Here is a 19,440-nt window from a genome sequence, read left to right on the forward strand (position 1 = left end):
ACATCAAGATAGGCTCTACTTATATTGATATCAGAAATACTTAGTAATATCTGTTTTGCAATACTGCATTTCTATTGATTAGCCTACATCATACCAAAAGATACAAGACAAAAGAATAATCACCCTGTATATGACAGGCCACTAAACATTAGGCTAATTTAGGTACTAAGGAATATACTCACAATTCATTTGGAAGGCATCTGAATTTTTTTCAATTACATTTCCTATACAAACTCATTGCTACAGCCTTTCTGGAATAACCGCTATCAAGATGCACTTCATAAACATACGTACTTCACGTACATTATATACCACTGTGCCAGATCAATGCTTTAGGAAAAAGAAGCAGTACTTGTACTACTTCTAAGCGTGTAACTGGGTGCAATAGCAATTTAGCAGGGCTTCCTTCCCCTCTACACTTCCCAAATCCCATGTCACCCACTGAAGTACAGTCCAATTATGCTTATCCATTTTAACCTTCACACTTTAGAAGACGAGGAGTAACTGTGTGTCCAGGCATCAGACATAACACTTGATCACTAGAAATAGCTCCATTTCAGCCACCTACTTGGCAGTATCAGCTCCGCTGGTTATGAGGGTGTTAATCAAAAGCTCATGTCCGTATCTTGCAGCCACGTGCAGAGGGGTGTTACCATCCTTATCAACACAGTCAATTTCCCCTCCTGCAAAAGACATTTTCCTACAGTTTAACACTGGAATATTGTGTGAACCAGTGACCATAAACATTACTTCTCTCTAGTGAATGCAGCATAATCAGTCCAGCCATAGAGACACCAAGTTTCAGAGATGAGAACCAGCACACAGCAAGCTGTCAGCTGTCAGCCCCTGGTACTGAAGACAGTCTGACAACAGCATTTTCACCTCCCTCTCCAACTGCAGTGGTGGGGAGAAATGGAGGGAAACAGGTGAACACAACACGAACATGCATGACATACAATGGCCAAGTACATGATTCAGACTTGTTCCTTATCTAAAGGTACAAATGGATGCCTTGAATTAACCTAAAAAAATAAACTGCTGAAACTATGCCCTCATTCGTAAAGACATTGCCACTCAACCTTACCTGTAAGACAATGATGTTAAATAGAGGTCGTTCAAGAGGCTAACAGGAACACGCTGCAAACAACAAGTGTGTTGTGTGCTTTCTCTGTGTTTTACCAAAGAACAACCACACAGTGCTTAAGGAGAACTTTTCCTGTTGCAATTTAAGCCTGTCATCTCGTGTTTTATCCTCACAAGCAGGAAAAATAGATTATTTATTTCTTCTCTGCTGCAGCTTTTGACCCATGCAAAGATTGCTGTAAAGTCCTTGTTTTCTTTTTGGACCAAGGAACTGTAATTTCTTCAGTCTCTCCTTGTAAGTCAGGTTTGCTGCACTCCAACTATTCTTGTCCTTCCCCCAGTCCTCTCCAGCTGGCCCATGTCCTTCTGGAAGTAAAATGTCAAAAGCCAGAAAGAGTACTACAGCTGACATCTTCCAACACTGAGCTGAGCAAAGGATTACTTCATGCCTGCTGGCTATGCTCCTATCTATATGTTCCTGTACATTGTTCAGCACCATGTACATTGTTGATCTTTTACTTTTTAAGCACCGTGACACTGTTGACTTGTGGTCAACAATCTTCCTGATCTTCTACAAGCCCCAGATCCTTTCTTGAGGAACTGCCACCAACCCAGCTGTTGCCATTCTGTACTTGTCCAACTGATACTCCTGCCTGTGTGGGGGATCCTTCCTTTGCTTCACTTGCATTATAACTTTTGTCTCCACTTTTACATGATCATTTTCCATTCTGACTCCACCTTCTGCCAAACTAACAATCTCTCCCAACTGCTGAAAGTGTTAAAAGCACATTTTCTATTCCACTGTCCAAGTTGTTAATGAAAATACTGGATAGTACCAGACCCAGGAGGGAAACTGAAAACTCCCTCACTACACCTTCCATTTCAACAATGATCCATTTATTACTAGCCTCTGAGTGTAGTTTTTCAACCCACACTGCAATATCTTCATCTAGACCGTGCTCCACTAGTTTGCTGTGAGAATATTTTATGAAAGCACGTAAAAAGTCCTGCTGACATCAGGATATGGCAATATTTACTGCATGTCCGCTATTCACAGGAGATAACAGGCCATAACTACAACAAGAAAAGTTCCAGTAAAGCACTATACAGTATTTTCTAAAAGTAAATAAAGGTCAATGGAATGCGGGAACAGGTTCCCTGGGGTAGAGCCTCCACCAGTGGAGGTCTCCACGAACATTACCTGCCCGCAGAAAAGTCGGAGGCCTGTGCGCTGTTCACAAAGCCTATTACCCTGCTGTAGAAGAGAATTATGATGTTTCAGCATCTTTTGAGAAATCTATGCCAGATATTGCCCACTCCTCCCTAAGTGTTGACAAATAGTTTGTTCTTTCACTCATTTCAGAATTTTTGGCTGACCTATGTAAAATTCTCCAGCATTTCTTTTTCCCCATTTTTAAAGTATCACATTTGCAATTTTCCAATTTTAAGGTAACCCATTCTTCCTCTACAAGTCGCTAGAGACAGCAGCCAGAAATTGAGGTGTCTTTAGCCAACTCATTAAGTACTGTAGAATGAAACTGCATTTCTTTAAATCATTGACATTTCTCTCTTTCACAATATCCCATGGCAATGAGGCATAAAGTCACTTGCAATCGGATCTGTCTACAATACTAAAATTAGAGGGCCAGCAAAGAAAGAAAGAAAGAAGCGAAACCCAAGTAACATGAAGAAGAGTAGAGAGGCGTGAAGGACAGAAAAGCCAGTCCTTTCACACACAAATCCAATAGAGAGCAAACAACAGCTTAAGTCAGAGACCATATTTGACTAAACAACTCAAAATGGCATTAGAGCACAGTTTCTTCCAGTTTGCCCAAACTCCTTTCATTATTACTATTTTATTTATTCAAGGAGAGATATGACAACAACTTGCATGACAACCTGAAAGAAGCATGATGTACTGAAGACCTCCATTTCAAAATACAATCTTATGTAAATGTGCCATTACATTTACAGTGCAACTGTTCAGCCACCTTCAACATCTCACACTTAAGTTCCAAGTTGGAGATTTTGGAAAACAAACAAAAAACCCAACTAACCAACCAATCAACCCCAGACCATCTTGTCTGGTACAGTGGCCAAAGCTAGGAAGCATAAGTAAACAATCAGTAACAGCAACCTCTGTCGATTGGAAACGGGCCTCTGCCAGATCTCCAACAATAACATTTGTTATACTCTGTAGTATTCTTGGAGAAAAAAGATGTCTGATAAATGACTGATAATCAGGAATCCTGGCTATGCCAGAACAAACAAGGTGGCGCTGGTCCACCCTCTTGTGTATTTATTCAACACTTAATGAAGACAGAGGCAAAGTATGGAGCTAAGGGAGCTACGTACAGCTGATGAATGGAGGGTAGAGAAAATGGTCTGAGAACACAAGGGCTCCCAAGGGAGGACAACTTGAAACTTTTTCTTTTTTTAGTTTTTAAATCACTTGAGAAAGAAAGTTGTGTCTGTTTGTCAGCTGATAAAAGACCTAAATACAGCTTTGAACTCCTGTTTTCAGGTTAAGAATCACAACAGATCAGCTGGACCACGAGCAGCTGGAGGAATATGGGATTTTGTTAACAATCAAAATCTCAACTTGTGATGGCACACTGGAGTGAGAGCTGTCAGTGCAGCTCAAAGCCAGAAGTTGATGGAGAGCTAAGCAGCTCTCAGAGCAGTCCTGTGGCTCTCTGGGAAAGAACAACTAAAAATTGCAACCTTGAAAATGCCTAATCTTTTGGAGAGTTGTGGAAGAGGTACAGAAACTCACCGTTCTGAATGAGGGTCTGCGACCGTGTGAACCTCCCATGGACAGCTGTCATGTGCAGCGGGCTCTTCCCATCCTTACTCTAACAGAAACAAAATGGAAAAACTACCATTTAGCATGTGAAGTGGTGGTAACAATTTGAAGTCTCTTAGCTCAACATCCTACAGTTCTTTATTCTTCTGATAAAACCTCCGCTGTCTTCAAAAGTCTGTAGGACTGAATCTATGCACGATGATAAATGCAAAAGGTATAAGCATACAAGTAAAACAGTTCCTCAGCAATGAGTAGGAAATGGGCTGGAGTAGACCCCGTCCTCAGAGGCCTGGCTGCATACAATATTTGCTAGGAACATACAGATATATGAAAAATAATATTCAAGAATAATATGTAAGTAACATTTCCCATTCAGTCATTATTTTCCCCTAATCCTTGCAATGAGAGGAATAAAGAAAAGCAAATGAACCACAAAGCTAAGTAGGAGCCGTCTCTGAGAGATTAAAGAAATATATCCTGTTTATCAATCTGCATGTTACAGACATATCCCAGAATAAAAGCCACTATACTAAAAAAAAAGTTTTGGTTAATAATTTTCCATGCAATCAAAAATAGGATGTCTACAAAAGACAATTAGAAAACAGGGAAGGCATATGAAAGGAAAGATAGAATGAGTAGAGATCAAGGTTTTGGGTTCTAGAGAAAGAAACTGAGCTTGGGAAAGCCGAGGAGCTGAGAAAATAGCAAGAGAAGGGTACCAGCCTCACTACTCATATCACTTCATGTTTATTGGCATGGGATTTCGTATTCATTGGCAAGCACAATCCCTAATTTAATGTTGATAATTCTGAGTTGAAATAGTGCACTGACTATTCACTGATCTCAAGGGACTGGCCAGAGATGTTAAATGCTAGGAGACCAGTTCTACACATAGGGAACTGAAACACAGAGTTTAAAGTAAAGTGGCCAAAATCTCACATGAACTCAAAGATCTCAAGTCTTCTAGTACCTATACCAGTACCCTCTCTGTTGGATAAGAGCAAGTCCCTTTCAGCTTCATTAAGATGCATCAATTGTATCTCAAGAGCATTCATATATCCTAAACAGAATCCAACTTTCTAAATTCAGGCTCTAAAACAGCTAAACAACCAACCTTCAGTTCTTACTTCCCCAGGAAAGTCAAAAGGAACTTGTTAGAATCAGGTTTAATTACATCCATTTTGTAGGGGGGAGGAAAACACCAGAAAGGAATAATTCCTTGACTTACCACCACTGCCTGAGATAAAATTTTGACAGAACTCCTGGGACTATATTTTATCAGTGGTTTGTGGCTTCAGGAGAGTGACTGGGCTAAAGTTTAAGGCTGTCATTATATTTATCAAGGCACTAAGAACTCCTCTGCTGGAAAGTAATCTCATGCAAACAATTTAATGATCAACAGTTTCAGCATCTCTCTATTTCCATCAAGGATTTAAAGCCATACTGTACTCATTATTATAGTTTCCAGTCTCCTGAAGTATGCAAAATAGGATAAAGTAAAACTGAAGAGCCGCAATACAAGTTTTACCTGAATGTTAACATCTGCTCCATTATTCACTAGTAGTTCAAGACACAGTGCTCCATGAGTGGAGGCAGCAGCAAAATGCAAGGGAGTGAATCCATTATTGTTAGGCTGATTTACATTAGCACCATAGTCAATCAGCTCATTAACAACAGAATCCTGACCATTGTAACAGGCAATGTGAAGTGCGGTATTTCCATAGATGTTCATTTCATCAATCTAAAATGAGACAAGGAGACACAGTTAAAATTACAGACATCAGCTTATCATTTTACGTAATGCATCACAAACTGCAAAAGGAAATAGCTGGAGGCTTCAACTGTCATAGTGCATATTTCTCACCAGGAAATTTCATTGACAAAAATATACTCCCAGAGAGTTTAATTTGGAATCCTTTACCTTTACTATTATTAACTTTTCGTCTTACTGGCAATTTCTAAAAGCCGATCTGAAGCTCAAAGCTGATAGCACGACTACGTAATGATAATGATGATGATGATGACGAAAGTCCTAACAAGCTGGAAAGCTTTTACATATAAGTGGGAAAGTAGGAAAAATAAAAAGCTCACAATCCTTATTTAAAAAACAAACAAACAAACAAACCAAAACCCACCACACTACCAACTATTGAATTTTTGTGAACAGAATCAGGCTTAAGAGCTCTTTCCACAAATGTCTTTTGGGAAGGGAATGAAGGTGTCTGAGTGAAGGGAAGGTGAAACTGCACATCCATTTGCACTTCAATAAGAAACCACTTTCAGTAGCTCAGTATTATAAAGATGTAATTAAGATTGTGTTACTTCTTGATGACCAGCTTAGAATTCAACTGCTGTTCTGTAAAACAGGACAAGACGGATTGTACAAAAGACTCGGGGATGACGTGAATACCCTTCCACAAAATACAGCAGTCTCAAAGGTCATATCCCCAGTAGCAGAGAATGTGGAAGTTAAAGGTAGTTATTAGCATAGTACTGCTAATAACAGGAAACACCTATTCCCCTTCAACTTCACAGTCGATAGCCTATGAACACAGACTTCTGACATTTTTTTGCCAGGTCAAGTCAGCAGGTTATAGAGCTGGCAAATGCAATGGCTTTATTTGACATCTCTGATTAACCAGTGCAGACTCTTCTGGTCATCTCACTGCTGCTTTGAACCACTGAATCAACAATATCAGACTGAGAGAAGTCTTTGCCCTAAAAAAAAAAAAAAAAAAAGGATCTTTTCCAGAGTGAGAATAATCCTTCATCTTCCCTCTGTCAACTACAGAGAAAATACAGGTCCCTAAACTTAAACAGCCTGAGCTGCACTTTAGTAAAGTACACAGTGTATATCTTGAGAACAACTGCTCATCCTATCAAAGGGAATGCTGAGCCAAGGGAGATTTCATTATTCCATCTTCCTCTGCAGGAACAGCATACATTTCCTGATTTCTTCAGCAAGGTGGCCTGGAATTTACTGTCCATATCAGGCATTTTTTATCCCAGAATGTTTCCTGGCTCTTGAAGTAATAAACCACATGAAGCACAAGGTGCTTTTCATGGTCCAGAAAATGGGAACTATTTTCTTTAAAAGCTCTGCCAATACCTGTAGCAGCATCCATAAGAAAGAGGGGACAAATATCTTCAAATAGTGAAAAACATGGAAGCCTCAAAGAGCACATTGCCACATACCTCTACCCCCAGGTTAAGGAGGTGTTTCACAATGTTAATCTGCCCATTGGATGCAGCTGCATGAAGTGGGGTGTAACCCTTCTTGTCTTTACAAGTCACCTCTGCACCATGATTAATCAGTAAGGCAACAACTTCCAGGTGACCTTCAAAAGATGAAAGATAGTAATCAATGAGTATACCATCCTATAGCATCACTTGTCCTAAATTACTGCTTTCTTGTTAACACACTGCTCCTTTTGCTGCTGTTTCACAATGCACTCAGAGTTTTACAAGGGGGAAAAAAGCATTTTTGTAAATGTTCTTAATCCTAGCTCCAGGCCTTGTCAAGAAATCCATGCAATAGACATTCACCTTCACCAGATGTGCCTAATTTCTCTTTACTGAATTAGTTTTCCAGTCATTAAGAGAACAAAATGACCTCTCTCTTCCATTTATTTCTCTAAAAATAACAGTTTGTGGTTTATTCTCCCCATTAGAGAAAGAACAGTGAGCACAGGCGCATGACAATGCATACAGGTCTCCCAAAAGAGCATCCTGTTCATGTCATCTGCAGACACAACTGCTAACACTTGTTGGTTTTTGTTAGCAATACAAAATATCGTTAATAAATGATAAAATGAAGGAATCCTCTTTTCCAGCAGCATTGAGGACACAGAAAACTAAATTTTCAAGTGAGTGCAGAATTTGATCTAAAGCATACCAATACAAACATAGGAATCCATTGATCTCTGGATCAGGTGTCTGACTCTCCAAAACTGTATCATTAACACAAAACCATGCAAAAAATCCTGAATGTAAGTCTAAAAATGTTAGAATCTGAAGTCATAGTCTGTACACACATACTTAGTCTGCAAACTAAAATAACTGCAATAGCCTCAACAGTCACACTGATTGAGAGCTGACTGCCATCAAACTGATGGGACGTCTGTCTTCAGGAGTGAAATGCCTACCCCTGAATTAGGATCTCCCTATAGAATACAGAGGAAGAGCTGAGCACCTCAAAATGCAACTTATAAGCCACCTGTATCTTCAGTTTCCTCCTCTCCCTGAAGGTTTCAGACTTTATGGTCTGCCTTTCCAGATGGTACTCTAACCACCAAAATTAAATCAAGGCTAAATGAGGAATAGTCTTTATTGCTTCATGTTGAAGCAGAGCTGTCTTTCTTAGAAATAAAAATTTATTACATCAAACACCACATAAAGTTGCAAACCATCTGAGTTGTACAGCACTGAGTTGACAAAGGCAGCTCTGGTCATGCGCAGGGCCTAGGACACTTAACAGACAAAGTTCGAACTGCCCAAAGATATTTAAGCATTCAAGAAAATACATGAGGACATGCTCAAGTTTCATTATCTAAATTCTGTCCAAGTTACACTACAGACTCCTAAATCCCATTGCTGATTTAGGACTTAAATGTTATCTAAATATTTTGATAAGTACATCATGAATTTCTGAAAAGGATTAAGAGCAAAAGAGATGTGGAATTGCACAGCACAGTGTAAAAGCCTTTCATGTCCACAGAGTGGAGTTCAAATTTCAGTGGCTCAAAAGCCAAATCAGATTCATTGGCAAAAGTCTTTCCATCTGTCTGTGTATATCAAAATAATGCACAATATGCTTTTCTCACAGTTTGAAATCTCCTATTATCTCATTTCCAAAAGTGCCAGGATTAAAATCAAGGCTTTGACAGGTTAGATGAAAGAGTTCCTGGCCAAGGGCACACATCACCTCACAAATTATAATCTGGAATATACTGCTTGGCCAACAAAGGCTCTTGAACAAGCGTGACCACTATCACAGGCAATCTGGTTCTAGTATTTTTAAATTATAATGCCCCACTATAAGAAATTTTCCTTTAGCTTGAAAGGAATGATAAGGTCAATTGATTTAATTAAGCAGTATTTAATAACACCACTGATGTTTTGAATAGATGAATCAGTTGCTCTTGTGTACTCTGGAATAAAAGATGACAACTTGCTCCTAACAGGAGGAAAGCCTCTGAAGCACTTGCAAACAATATAACAACTTAGCTACTTATAAACATAGATAAACAGCAAAATTTATGATTGTATTTAGCTGCATTTTGTATGAAGTAGTTTTTAGCAAAACTGAAACAAATATAACCTTTTTCAAGCCCAAATATACTTCAGGCTGGGATTAGAGTCAGAATAAAAAGACCAAAATGAACAAAGCCACACAAAAGCCCACAATTAACTGTGTTAAAAAGGAAATCACAGCCAAGTTCTCACCAGCTGCAAAACCATAAATGGACAGTGTGTATTTATGTCAGCTGAACCCTTCCCTCTTCAGGGTACATACAACGCTCATTTTCCATGACCAGGTCTGTTCTTGTCCATTTTAAAACGTGCTGCTGGTTTGCAAATAGGAAATTAAAAAGAAAGAGCAACAGCCCAAGCCTTACCCATGTATGCTGCCCAGTGAAGAGCTCTTCTGTCCTTTTTGTCAAAAGCATTGATGTTTGCCCCCTTGGCTAAGAGCAAGTTCACCATCTAGAAGTAACAGCAGTAAGTAAACCAACCCTGTAGATCACACACGCCACAGTTTATAAAAAATCATTCCAACAATAAAGTTGGGATCACAAAATCCTGCTTTTGAATGATAAGTTTGTGAATTACACAAATACTGTTCAAAGCTGTGTGCATTAATGACATGGACCGGTGATGGCCACAAGTGACCAGGACAAGTTCAGTGTCCACAGAGGCAGCTGAGAGCAGGCAGGGCGCTGCTACTCCAGTGTGCTTCAAATTCAGCTTGGCAAACAACCTGGAAGAGAAACAGGCCTGGAAGAGAAACACAGCTCTTGGTTTTTACTGTTAAGACCAATTTAAAGGTTTTTCTTGTGGGTCGGGACAAGATTCCTCCAGACCATGAGGTAACAAACCCTAAAATCTGCTTGATCTTTTAAAAAGGAGTGTTTATTTCTTGCCACACCACAGTGATTTTCTTGAAGTTCCCATGTGTCCATGGCGGGGAGGACAGGCACCAGGCTGCTTAGTATACGACGCGGGTATTTTAGACAGCGTGGCCAAGAGGTAAAAAGCTGCTTTCCCCATTGACAATCATCCAACATTAAACATAAAAAAAAATAAGTGGAGGAAAAGAAAGGAAACTAAATGGAAAACACGTTCAACAACTATCTTTTCCAGCAAAACATTCTAAAATCATAAATTACAGAGCTGGATGATTGTCTTCCTCTCATACACTGCTTTGCCACAGGAAAGAAATCAGCTAATAACAGCATATATTCAGTTAACATTTCTGATACACTCTATCCAAAAGCTCAGGAGCTTTAGATCATGATGGTTAGACTCAAGCATTACTATCTTTTTCCCAGAGTGCAGTATTTTAAAGGCCAAACACCATCTTTTTTTTTTTACAGGAACTATCATTTCTCTTCCTTCTTTTAATTACAGTACAATTGATCAACTTTTGTTGACAGACACCTACTGTTCCAGTGAAAGAGTTTTTATTCCATATTTAGATCTTCAGGTGTGGAATGGGCAAATGAGGGTCCTTTCACCCAGATCTAAAGACACTAGCAAAACCCTTTACATAGGGGCTTTATATACAAAAGAATGTTTTTTCATAGAGAAATAGGAATCAGACTAGAAGGGTTTGCTTGTGTAAGATAAGTAGAAAAACCAGAAGCACATTTTCTGGAAGGTTAATTAGAAAAGCAGACTGACTAGAACTCAAACAGCTGAACATGTCTTGAGCATTAAATGAATCCACCAGTTTTCCCTTCTTTCCATTCTGCCACTCTTATTTTTGCAGGCAGTCAAACGCTAAACAGCCAAGGACACCTCTGAGTTGCTGGAGCCGGTGGTGCGGCCAGCTCTCCAAGTTTGCATGCACACCTCACTGGCACGCCAGCTCTGTACAAGTACTTTCCAGCCACTCTCTGATTTCTGCAGGTAGGAAACCTGGCGCACAGTTTGGAAAGCAGGAATCGTTGGGTCAGGGGTATGGGGCTCAGTCTAGACCCAGCCACAGCAGATCAACTGTTTGAACTGGGAAAATAAATAAATCAATCAAGGATCAATTACGCTCTTAAACAACTCACCTCAATGTGGCCATTCAGAGCTGCATGGTGCAATGCCGTCCGCCCCCCTCGATCTGAGACGTTGACGCTGCTCAGCATGGGGATGATGACTTCCGCACACTTCACTGCCTTGTTCGCAGCTGCCACGTGCAACGGTGTCTGCCAGTTCTTGTCCCGAGCATTGACATCAGCTGAGTGCTTAATCAATACTTGTACTGCTTCCTGCAACGGCAACACAGTTATACCCATAAGCAACCAATTCAAATAAATACAGGGCCCACATCCTTGACAGCTCGATCATATTACCTACGCATATTACTTCTGCATACCAGACATGGCCAGGAGGAGGGAAAGAGAACAACATTTACCTAAGCAACCTCCTGGGCTAGGGAAATGGTATTTATTGTTGATTCAAATGCCAGTGTACACATCAATTTTGCTGTCATTTAGAGCAGTGTCCCCACAATCAAAATTTCCCAATTTGATTTTAGGATGTACAAAGCTGCCTATGCAGAGAGCCCAACCTGTTTGGTTGATTAACCTTCAATACCTCAGTCATCATAGCCGTGCTCTCATGGAAGAAGAGCTCAGTTGCAGATATTATTTACAAAATGAAAAGCACATCATTTTGGACAGTGAAATTAATTTATAAACAGGAAAAAGGAGGAAATAGAATATATGAAACCAGAATTTTAGCTTTGCAAAAACATGTGAATCACAGGCAAGGGTTGATGCTGGTGTCCCCAAGTTAGCATTAGCATTCCTTCCCTCCCCAAGGGCTAAGTACAGGCCAAGGGTCTTCACTGCAACATCCATTCTGTCAGCCTGAGACCAAACAACATCTTTTAAGGTTAATTTTCTTGGTTAAAAGTGAGTATTTCCCAGTGAGAATATGTACTGTTCTCTCTTGAGAGACTCACTGGAGAATTTACAATCAGTTCTTTTCTGTTTCTCCTCATGCATCTGCCATTAAGCAAGTCAGATAAAAAAAGAAGTCTCTCTCAAAATTACGTTTTGTATCTTCTTCCTTTTTTCCCCACACATAAACAAAATACAAAGGCACCACTGGGACATGGTAGCATTCAAGTAGCCTTGTCTGCTAATTACAACTCACAGCTGGTAAGTGGGAGAGCCCTAGTCCTACATAGTACTTTATTCTTTTTCCATAAATTGAAAAGTTTTCTGGTAAGTGCAGCCAAATTTTATTAATGAATAAGAAACACATACAGTGTATTTAAATAGCACTTTTGTTTTTAGAATGGCCCAGGAGCACGCCTGCAGTCTGTATCAACAATACATCCATTACTAGGAGTTTTAGTTCTTTGACCTCGACCGATCTCAGCAATTTCATTTTCTACAGCCATCTCACAAACTGTCCTCTAACAGATTGGTTCAGTTAGTGACATTGCACCTCTTACAGCATCAATAATGGTATATCACTGTTGATGTCTCAACAGGATTTTCTCTTTTAAATTACAGGCTTACTATTTTAAAAGTCATTTCAATGTAATTCACTGGAGACATACCCAGCTGGGACATGAAGTCAGCAGGAAAATTCCTGCACTTTGACTCTTAATGAAGGAAGGAAAAAGTTAAAGGAGAATTTTTAGAACTAAATAGTAAGGAATGAAAAGTCAAAGCTAAAAATATTTAGCCTTTTTAAAAAAAAACATTTACACATTTTTGTTTACATCAGCAAATCTGCTTCTCTATCAGATTTGGGATCAAAATGTTAAAACCCTTATGGAGAAGTTTTAATTTTATTGCTTTTGAGAGCATGAGTTATACCTTTTTATCAACATAATTTTTACACATGCATGCACCCACAGCTATTGGTGTAAGCCTCTGCATTCAGTGTTTCAGGCTATCCCAAGTTACCAGAGTGAAATCCCTTTACTTTCTCAAGCTGTATAAGGCTGAAAGCTGATACATCCATTAACAATCCTACACAGACACACTCGAGGGTTGTTGATTTGTAAATAAACATTTAAATCCCTACAGCCTACTTGAAAAATTATTACGATTTAAGTAAAAATCTGTTCATGCTTTTAGTCAACCTATAAAAAGGGTGCAAAGATACAGCTTCTGAATCTTGTGAAAGCTTCATAATAAAAGATTGATAATAAAACTTAAAACTTGTAGATGATCATTCTAAAATCAATTGAGCTCACAGGAACTTCAAAAAGCACACCGAATCCTACTGGTGAATGAATTCACCTCCTACTCTCATTGTGAGCTGTGAATTCACCTACTGCTATCTACTACTATCACCATCAGCTTCGTCCTGCTGATACTGAAGCTGCACATTTGTTAGCCTGTGCAATAAAGTAAATGCAGCACTGGAAAAGCCTCAAAACGTTGAGTCTGTTTAAAAACGATTAGCAAAAGTAGCAATTATCATATAAATAACAAAGGAAAAGGACAGCAGAAGCAAGCTATGTGTGTTTCTAAAACATAGAGCAGCCCGTGAAATGGCATCAAGGGCTGGTGCCTTCCCCTGCTGCCTCACTATTGCACCAGGGTACTCACTTTGAGGTACCAAAACTGCGGGCAGACTGGGAGACAGTTTCTTTATGCAATTGGCCTTCAGCTGACAAAGAGTTAAAGATGAGACACAAACCCTTAGAAAGACATACATTTTCTGTTAGGACTGTCACTAACAATAAAAATCATGTACTCTGACACATCCAAAAAAAAGAAAAGAAACCGAACACATTGCAATTACCGCATGAGAAAGATCGTGGCTGGTTTTTAAGGTTTAAGTTTGACCTTTGTTTTCCAACATGGCTTTTTGTATTTTGCCTCATTACAGCATTCATACTCTATCAGATATTCCTTTCAGAGGGTTTCGGCGGATGCCAGCAGCTGGGAAGCTCAGCCAACAGCCAAACAATGCCCAAGTTCAGAAGCAAGCCCAGGATTCCTGCCTCCAGGCTTGGCAAGCGCTGGGACTGTTACGGAGGTGATTCGAGTCCATCAATCTCTGGAAGACAGCCACTCTCTGTCTCTTTTACAACCCCTCCCCTTGCCCCCAGCAGCCAATTCGGTCTGCAGTTGGGCTCACTGTTAACTAAGTATTAGGAGGATAAAAGTATACAGGGAGGTCCAAAATGGAAAGCCAAGAATAATGGTGCGGTTGAAAACACAGTCATGCCTGAGCTACATTCCTGATAGTTATTGCTGCTCCTTTTTGAGATAGCAATGGAAAAAGTAAAACATAATGCCAGAAGATTTCTAGCTGTCAAGTAGAAGAAATACGGGCTAACTCTCCTTTATGCATGAATCAAATACATTAACAGAAAACCTAATGGATGCCTTGAAATGCAATTAACCAAAACAAACTATGTGGTAATAGGTGCTGGATCACACACACATCCACTCCCTTCTGGCATGCGCACAGCGTGCAGACATCCATATGGATTTATTTGTCTTTATTTCACCACTTGAAGATGATGTGGCCACTGTAGATCACCATGGACTCTATCCCACTTCAGTCCTGGTCACTCGCTCCAGCTGACGGTTGCTCAATATGACTTGCTATGGTAACGTAAAGCATTCCACAAGACAAAAATCAACCGCATTAAAGCTGAAAAGCAGCTATAACTAACTTGTAAAAGGTGGCCTCCAGCTGCGATGCTAAAGGCCCTTCACACAGAAAATGCTTTCCCTGTTTGTGTCACCACACTACCTACTACAGCTCTCAATGGTTTGCTTTTTCCCCAGCGTGTAGTTTACATACAAAAGCAGGGTAATCAAATCTTACTCACTTCACTTCTTGAAGCAACTGCTCGATGGAGAGGAGTCAGCCACATATTGTCCTTGGCATTAACACGAGCGCCTGCAAGTAAACAGCAGAGGTTACATCTGTGTCTTGGGTGTGACATCGAAAGCCTTGCCCGGCTGGTTTCCTGGTAACCGGAGATGAGCTGTACGTGGTACTCTCAGCGCTCCCCACCACTCTCCTGGCACCCTGCTCACCTTGGAAATGCGTTTCCAGATCCCACATCAGCAGGAGCTGAAGCATGATTCAGAAAGAAAGGAACTGGATAGGTTGGGCCATTATCAGGAATAGCCTTGTTTATAGGACACAAAAGAAACAAGATTTGCAAGATTTGTTGTAGGGGATTACATATGTATATATGTATGTACATGTATGTCTATGTATATGCGTTTTTTTTAGATCAACAGATACAGCTAGGGGAAAAAAAAGCAACCCTTTGCTCAGAGCACTGCTGCTGTCTGCAGACATAATGGAGGGAACGAGTCTGAACAACCGTCTCTTCTTTTTCAGCTCCATCAGGCAGACCACTAAAAGATATAACCGCTTCCCTGCTTTGCAAATCTTGCTGGGATCAAGAAAACAAGACCAGGAAATGGACAGGTTGAGGATGAAACCAGGCACTTACTACCTCAGCTTCTGTGGGTGTTATTCAGCAATCACAAGAGGGATGAAGGAGACTAGCCGTTTGCCTTCTGTGCAGTTCAGTACTAGTGTGCACTCCGACAAAGACAGCTGCACGAGAGGATGGGTTTGGGGTGGCTTGCCAGAATAAAGGATAACGGAAGAATATTTAACAACTACAGTGGTGCTGGCTGACTGCAGACTAAAAAAGAGGATCCTGTACATTTGTGTGATAAAACAGATTTGTTTGAAAGAAATATTAAAGCTATTCACTGATGTGATACCCCAAAAAGGAGATCTAGTGAAAAGGACTAGAGAAACTAATTTTAAAAAGGGCTTAACTTGAAAATGTTGTACCTCTCAGGTCTGCAGGTTGCAGTGCTAGTCTGAGAAGACTAGCATGTGCAGGAAAATTTTAGAGAAGCACAAGCATCATGCACATAGCCTGGATGAGCCTCTGAACTGCATGAACAAAGAGATTCTTAAGCTTCGTTTTGCACCATAACTTAAGTGCATACAAAAGCCTGTAATTACTAAATCACACACTCTGAATCAGAAGTACTTTCCGAGACCCATTTCTCAGGAATATTAAGGCGCTTGCCTCTGAATCACAGTGGTTACTGGGAGCTGTACTAGATAATCAGGGAAGAAACAAGTTCTTTCGTATTTCCACAAGTTGGGATATAATTTTTTGGCTGCAAGAAAAAGAAAGCCACTTTCATAACTATTGCAATGATTAGAGGCAACCCTCCGAACTCACCTCAGAACCTCACACTTGGTGGCACAAACCTGCCTTCTGGAAAAAACACCCTTTAAAAAGACAGGAGTTTCAAAGGCTTTTCGAATGAATCTATATAAGCCAAGAAACTGTTACCATCTTTTGTCTCCCTAAGAAGGCCACTAGGGTTGATACACCTTAGTGTCCTGCCCTTTGCCTACACTGTCCGAGGCTCTAGAGGCAGGTAAGGCAACAGCCTCCTGAAGCTGCCAGACAGGACTCCAAGGCACTTTACATTATACTGATTTGGCCTGGTAAGGGTCTTGGGCATGAAGATGCCTAGATGAATTCCTAATGATTGCCACCAAATACCTCTTTTGGGGTTCAGAAATTTATTTTGTATTTGACTTGGGTTTTTGCCTTTATGTTCTTAACTAAGGTTTGTTTTAGTTTATTTCTACCCATTCACTAACTCCTACAAGCAGATGGCTGCAAATCAGAAAGGCTTATGTGTGGAGTAGCAAAGTGCAACAAACATATCATTCCTCAATATTCAACAACTCCAGTGGCATTGGTGAATATGAAGATGATTAGAAAACCTAGGGAAGTGTCTCCTTCAGTAGCTATCCATGCCTTTCATTGATCCACTCACCCTTTGAGAAACTGAAATAGTTGCCGAGAAAATAGCTAAAGAAAATAATAAAAGCAAAACAATACCAGTATAAATAAAATAATACACAGTATGTTATCAGCCTTTTCTTCCTCAGCTGTTTCCCACATTACCTTTGTGCTTTGGGGCTCTTTATGTGACAAAGTGAAATTGCTCTTACATATCTATTTCAATGCACTGACTGAGTATGTTTGTGATCTGTTTTTAAAGAGCTGCACAATTTAGCTGTTGTCTGTTACAGAAGCCACTGTTGTCCATTTACTGAGGTATACATTTTCTGAAGAGCTGTTTTGAAATGTTTACCTCTGTACTGCCCATTTTCTTCACCAAAATTCATCTTTTAGTTTCCCTTGCAGGCAATGGTTAATGACAATAAAAAACTTCACCAGCACTGATGCACTCCTTCAGAGACAGAAAATATCTGCCATTTTAAAGGAGAGCAAGTGGAGGCACCCTGGGAGCAATGCTCATGCTTTCAAAGTTGTCCTCTACGCTTCATGAACCTGAGCGTCCGTCCTGTGACAGCCCAGAGGGACAGCTCTTTGAAAACACAGAGCAACACAGAAATCCAACTCAGACTAAGTGCTCTACAACATGCTAAGGCACCTAAAGTCAGCTGTATCCAAAAATCAGAAGCTTAAATTTTCAAGTCCATCTCACAACACTTCCTCAAAGTCACCCAGAAATTCAGTGTCCCTCTCTTGACTCTGGACTAAGTACCTTACTCATGTTTCAGTGCACTTCCTACAATACTCCATGAATTAATCTGTTTGTTTACAAGGACAAGAGGGCTGATACACACTCAAATTGGTGTACACATAGTACAATCTTTCTTGAAAAGATAAGCTGCTTTAAAGATTTCCCTTAACATCCTTCCAGGTAGCCACAGCAATCACCCACCCCATAAAATATCCACTTTTAAAAAAGCCTCTTCAGAGAAGAATATTTTCTCAGCCTCGTCCCCTGAACTCTGCTCTCAGGGGTGGTTGTACCCGTGGGTCCGAAGCAGAGAGTTGGCCATTGAATTTGCTCTGTGAGGCTGAAGTAGACAACATAACACATAACATTACAGATAAAATCAACAGAGAGGAAACTTTCTGTAATCCATTCTTCTTTAATAAGGCTGTTTTGTAATCTTTGCCATCTTTCACTCTCCAATTTTTCTGCCAAAAGAGGAAATAAATCTGAAATCTCCTCTGTTCTTTTGAGATCTGAAATAAACAACCCGATGCTGGCTTTCAGGAATAAAGTTAACATCTCTTTATCCTAACCAAAGTACAATTTCCATCCAGCACATCTGCCAAATCCACGGGTCTCCAATAATCTAGATTCTTCAGTCTAATTCTCTAAAATTAGGGATGGTCAACGGAGGAAGGAAACTCTACTCTTCAATGTATTAATGACATTATTAATGTGCACCTTTCCAACTCCTGCTCTGAGATACAGCAATGGACACACAAAACCATAAGGAATGGCCCCTGTGGCCCATCACACACACAGCAGCACAGAACACAATACAAGGCAAAGATCAGCATGAATAAAATATAACAACAGAGCAGCACCAGCTGGTAGATAGAACCAGGACCCACAACACGAGAGGATCACAACACCGTGCTAGATGTGAACCCAGGAACCGAAGAGCCGGGAATATCTACATGGCAGAAACAGGAGGTTGGGCAGGAGCTCCTCAGAGGCAAATCTGAGTCACTTGCTAGGGAGGCATATGGCCTGGGGATCCCACCAGGTCAGAGCACACAGGTCCTGGGTCACTCTCATGAAAGAGAGAGGAGATAGTCCTGGGACATCCTCCAGACACTCTTAATCCTGAAGTCTCAAAGCCATGGCAATGGCGGAAAGAAAACTACCTCCCCTTAGCCTGCCATAAAAGAGGAAGGCCTGAACGCGGGTTCAAGTTACACAGCACCTTCCCCTGCTGCCTACGTGCCAGGGATGGACCAGAATCCAAATCCGCACACCAGGGCTTACCAGGAACCCTGCTGAAGCATGCTGGGGTTTGTCCTTTTCCTCAGCTATTGTGCAATGTATGAAGGATGTATGTCAATATTGCATGCACACCCCCACTGCATAAACTTCTTGCCAAGAAGCTCAGAACCTTCTGAAAGCACAGATGAAAATGAAGCCCGTATTTGCCCAGACAGTTCTTCTTGCACATCCATGAATGTGTCATCATACAGAGCTCCATTTAAGTAAGATGGTTACCCCGGTCCTTCTTCTTGACAGAAAGAAGGTGAAGAAGAATTGCTCAAAGCTCCATGCTTTCATATAGCCTGGAAAAACAAACCCACACAGCAAATTTCCTCAGTTTGAACCATGTGATTATGGATCAGACCTTTGAGTTGGTGTAAATCTACCTAGCTCTGACATTTAATGGGCCAGGGTGATTCATACCAGTTGAGGGTTCTGGCACTCTCTCTCCTGTATTAATTCCAAACAGACTCCATTTCAGTGGCTACCTAGAAAGCTGTTTCTGGTCTGTCTCCA

The 19,440-nt window shown here is 40.5% G+C and overlaps 1 protein-coding gene across 10 annotated transcripts in view; it reads right to left on the reverse strand.

Annotated features, from left to right (window-relative positions):
* Positions 1–19,440, reverse strand: part of ANKRD44 (ankyrin repeat domain 44) — a 158,558-nt gene that overhangs the window by 45,910 nt on the left and 93,208 nt on the right. For all 10 annotated transcript variants that reach the window (XM_075756240.1, XM_075756242.1, XM_075756239.1 and 7 more), the window contains 7 exons: positions 14,916–14,986; positions 11,170–11,370; positions 9,508–9,595; positions 7,085–7,227; positions 5,418–5,630; positions 3,860–3,938; positions 569–683 (listed from right to left, as the gene is read on the reverse strand). In XM_075756240.1, coding sequence (XP_075612355.1) covers positions 569–683; positions 3,860–3,938; positions 5,418–5,630; positions 7,085–7,227; positions 9,508–9,595; positions 11,170–11,370; positions 14,916–14,986 — 910 coding nt within the window. The remainder of the gene's footprint in view (positions 1–568; positions 684–3,859; positions 3,939–5,417; positions 5,631–7,084; positions 7,228–9,507; positions 9,596–11,169; positions 11,371–14,915; positions 14,987–19,440) is intronic.

Source organism: Balearica regulorum, chromosome 6 (genome assembly GCF_011004875.1).
Source record: "Balearica regulorum gibbericeps isolate bBalReg1 chromosome 6, bBalReg1.pri, whole genome shotgun sequence".
NCBI classification, from domain to species: domain Eukaryota; kingdom Metazoa; phylum Chordata; class Aves; order Gruiformes; family Gruidae; genus Balearica; species Balearica regulorum.